Below are 4352 nucleotides of genomic sequence, written 5' to 3' on the forward strand. Positions count from 1 at the left end.
TAACATACACATTTGCCATGTCTACTAAGTGTGGTTTCCCTTCTCATGTTGATGAGTTGAGGTTTCACCGTGAGATAGATTGTTTTGAACGTGTATGTATGCAAGTAGTAAACACATTGAAAAAACGTGTATAGATAATCGAAATATGTTTATATCATTTACATTTAACGTTTTTGGTTCTTAATGGAGTCCAATAAGCCTTGCAAATAATGTCATGATCTCAAAAAATATATGGACTTGGTCTCCGTTTGGTCTATTAAGTTTGGATCGAAGAATAGTAACGATTCCGGTAGGACCGGTACGTTAACTTGCAAAGAACGATTTGTAAAAAGACCGATGGTAATCGGAATTGGGTTTCCTGCGAGTATTTTCTAGACAAAAAAACTAAAAAATAAATGGAAAGTTAGAATAACAAGTGCCAGCATAATCAGCCGGTGTCGCTAGTCAATCCTCATCTGATAACTCCGAAGTCTGCAATTTCAACACCGAGAGAAATTAGGGTTTCTTTTCTTGGGGTTAAAATCGAAGACCTCCGATCGATCCAAAGGGGCACGCATAAAATTAGGGTTCAAACATCATCTATGCCTTTAATTACCGAATTGTTGTTTCTCTAGCAGATGGTGAGGGATCAAGACCATTACCTCCCTGCAGTTGGAAGCATTCCCGCCATAACCGACATATCATCACCATCGTCCCCGTTCACTCAGTATAGATGTCATGGGTTATGGTACATCGCCGTTTTATCGATCCCGGCGGTTTTATTTGTAGTATATTTAGGGTTTCATCTCAAAAGGAACATTAAGAAGCTCAATCGTCGTCGATCACATGTTATGATCGCTTATTATGCCCTCCTTTGGTTGTCAGCTATCCTTAATCTGGCTTGGTGCTCTCTTCAGGTAACATTTCTAGTCCTTTTTTAAGATAGTATTGTTGCTTATATTATACCTCTGTATACGCAATAAGTATGTGTGCATGGGTTCCCTTAGTTAACTGGAGCCTAGACCTCACACTTTGTGAAGAATGTTGATTGTTATGCAGCACCGGATCTTTACTTAATCACAATTTTTTTTAATTTATTGTTTAGTTTATATAAGTAAAATGAGTTTACAGGGTATTTTTTATGCATAAGGATAAAAGTGGTATAGATTTAAATGTGAGGATCATGGAGTCAACAAAAGAACTACCTTGTCGAGATAGGACTTGAGGCAAATAGGCAATTAGACACTGTTTCTAGATTATTATTATTATTATTTTTACTTTAGTTACTGTTTGTCTACTTGAAGAAGCTGTGTTTCAAATTTCCATACCTTTCTTCTTGTGGACTGCATCTGAAACAGATTGATCTGTGAAGCTTCCTATCCTCTTCTTAATATATATATTCTAGTAATTTTCGTATTTGACAAATTGTCCCTATAGTTTAGTTGTAGTTCAAAGTGTATCAATTCTTATATGATTAAGTGTAAATGTGCTGTTTTAGGAAAGGATAAGTGATAAATCATATACATTTAAACACTGAGGCATTTAGAATTCAACAACACCTAACTAGAACTTATCAACCAAATCCAAAACATATAAAAAATCATGAGATTAGCATAAGATTAAAACTACACATTTGTTTAAAAATCTGCAGGTATGGCAGTGCATTCCTGGGAAGGAGGTTTCTTGGAACTTATTGTCATTGCTGACATCAATGGGAACACTGTGTTTAGAGATTAGCTTAGTGGCCTTCTTACTTCAAGAAAATTATGCAAGTGGCCTCCAGGCATTAGCTCATACCTTCAGTATTTCAGGCCTCATTGTTGGAGCAGACATACTTCTCAAGGTAATCCCGAACCTAATTATCATTTTGTTTTGCATGTTGTTGACATATTTTATTTATTAGGCGATTTTTGTGTTTGGATTCCGTGTCCCACTTTTCATGGATGATGAAACGAGCCATAGAGGGAAGTGGGGGTTGTGGATAGTTGATGAACTATTGCTCACATGTAGTTATGCCTATATTCTTTTTGTGCATTACTCTAAATGGAGAGATAAGTTGCCTCGTAAGTTTAATGAGCTTTTATTATGTTTACTTTTTTATTTTTATATAATATAAAGTTTCATAAAACATGACTCATTCTATTCCATTTTTATGCAGCGAGACCAGCATTTTACAATTATGTTGTTGCCATGTTCATCATCACTGGAATTGCATTATTTGGTTGTGGACTTGCTGCCAGTGGTTTGGTCTTTGGACTTTGGTACCTATTCAATATATACAACTATATTTTTGTTTATGTATAAAATAAAAAGTTTCATGATTTTTATTTTCTCATTTATTTTATTTATGCAGGGTGTATAGCTTTGTTGTTATCTGCTACCACACACTCTATCTTCCTTTTGTGTATGTGACTTTCCTCTCTGATTTCTTCCAGGTAAATAATTATATATTTTCTCTTTGATTTAACATTAAAAAAATGTAGTTTTCTAGAGAAATGATAATATTTTTTTTTTTTCAGGAGGAAGACTTGCTTTTGGATAACGCTTACTACTCTGAGATGAGGGATGCTGGGTTTTTCGATTTGGAATAATAAGTGGTTATGTTATTTGACTATTTGTAGCACAACTTTGTAAATAAGGTATAAGATAATGTTAGATTGACTGTTTGATCGTTTGACTTTGATGAAGCCAACATTTGACATGTTACATGTATAGCTACTTTCCTGATGTATGGGATTCAGTTTGCTATAAGTATTTATCTATTTACCCTCATGTTTACTTTCAACTTTATCATTTGTATATGACTTTTTTACTTTACTGTAGTCACAAACAACTGTTTACCCTTTGTGGGCTCATGTTTTTATTTTATTTCGTTAAATCCAAACCTTTTTTTTTCTTTTATTTGAAGAGTGTTGTAGAATACGTGGATTCAATGGAGTGTCCTTTCTATGTATTAATGAGATTGGATTATTGCCTCCTTGGGAGAAACTATAGGCACGACTTAGTTATTGTGATGTCGTGTGAATCATGGTTAAGATGTGACTCAATGTTGGCATGGTGCTAGTTTAAGTTCCGAGAATGGAATGTTTATACATGGCTTTCATAAATGGTTGAAATAAATGAAGATAAAAGTTTTGATTGGGGAAAAATAGAAATATTTATAAATTATTAGAGTCTTATCTAGTAAATTGTGGAAATGATCTTTGTGATATGTTATTTTATACTAGACTTTCATATCGACCAATATAGCTATTTTTTAGAGGAATAAAACAAAAGACCATACATATTAACTAAATTTGGAATTTATATGGGGTTAAACGTTTTAAAATTCATGAGTGGACTGCGATTTAAAATTTTGGATCGTTTAGCTTGGTGGAGAGAAAAAAAAGCATAATTTCTTTTTGTTAATGATCCATGATTTACTAACAGTTCAAGCTTCTACGGTAACTTCTAAATACATTTTTTTTAGTGGTACGGTTTTATCAAAGTTGAGAAAAAAATCTTATCTAGATGGTTGGATTCGGTGGAATGTATACAACACTTGTCAACACTCGAAGACCCACTTCAAGACAATGTCGAGCAAGAACTAATGGAACAAGAATGAGAACATGCATAACAATGCTTTCAGAACCGACTTATGACATCGACGATGATTAAGATGAGTACGTAGACGAAGATGAAAGCGAGTGTAGCGATGAGACCACTTACCCTATTTGCGAAGGTTAAACAACAACAAAACAAAGGTCAAGACTAATTGGCAAAATGCTTTAACGCCATTTTACTATTATTACTAGTTTAGTAGTTTAATTTAGCATCCAAAACTCTACCATGGACGTTTGATGTATGTTTTAAATTTCTAATGAACATATGGCACATTTTAAGTTATATTTGAGTGTTTAAATAAATCAAATTCTGGATCAAATAGGATTAAGCAAGTCGATAATCTATTAGCGAACAATCAATCAGATCCGGTCCAAATCGGTTTCAAACCATAGCACATCGACGCTGTCACACTGGAATCGAATAGGATTTTTGTGCATCTCTAGTTGGGATGGTGGGGCCATTTTGTCTAAATAAGGATATATAATAATTCCAATTAGTTAAATAACAATTAAAAAATAATAACTGTAGGTTAGTCATTTTATGTATTTTAGGGACTAGAGTCGAAACAAAATCAAACCACATGTGTAACGCCTAGTTTCGATATGTTTCTTAATTCATGATTGTGGTCCATATTTTGATCATGAGATCTAAATTTTAAACTTTATTTAATGTTGTTAATATTGGTTATGAGATCTAGGTCCTTGATTTGTGTGTTGGAACCAAATGGTAAAATGGGAAAAGTTATATGTCGGGTTTCTTGCATGGATTAT

The 4352-nt window shown here is 33.6% G+C and overlaps 1 protein-coding gene across 1 annotated transcript; it reads left to right on the forward strand.

The window, feature by feature from the left end:
• The first annotated feature begins 427 nt into the window (after positions 1-427).
• On the forward strand, positions 428-2751 carry LOC145103181 (protein CANDIDATE G-PROTEIN COUPLED RECEPTOR 2-like). Its single transcript, XM_079040742.1, has 6 exons — positions 428-896; positions 1631-1822; positions 1883-2042; positions 2138-2240; positions 2333-2414; positions 2499-2751. The coding sequence occupies exons 1-6, from the start codon at positions 618-620 to the stop codon at positions 2568-2570; spliced, it is 888 nt and encodes a 295-aa protein (XP_078896868.1). The 5' UTR covers positions 428-617; the 3' UTR covers positions 2571-2751.
• The last annotated feature ends 1601 nt before the right edge of the window (positions 2752-4352 follow it).

Source organism: Lactuca serriola, chromosome 4 (genome assembly GCF_051521515.1).
Source record: "Lactuca serriola cultivar US96UC23 chromosome 4, Lser_US96UC23_V15, whole genome shotgun sequence".
NCBI lineage: Eukaryota > Viridiplantae > Streptophyta > Magnoliopsida > Asterales > Asteraceae > Lactuca > Lactuca serriola.

Bases quoted from the DNA above. Each gene is read 5' to 3' on its own strand.
- LOC145103181 (XM_079040742.1), top strand. From the start codon at position 618: ATGGTGAGGGATCAAGACCATTACCTCCCTGCAGTTGGAAGCATTCCC. The intron at 897-1,630 runs GTAACATTTCTA...AAAAATCTGCAG, and splicing joins TGGCTTGGTGCTCTCTTCAG to GTATGGCAGTGCATTCCTGG. The intron at 2,241-2,332 runs GTACCTATTCAA...TTATTTATGCAG, and splicing joins GGTTTGGTCTTTGGACTTTG to GGTGTATAGCTTTGTTGTTA.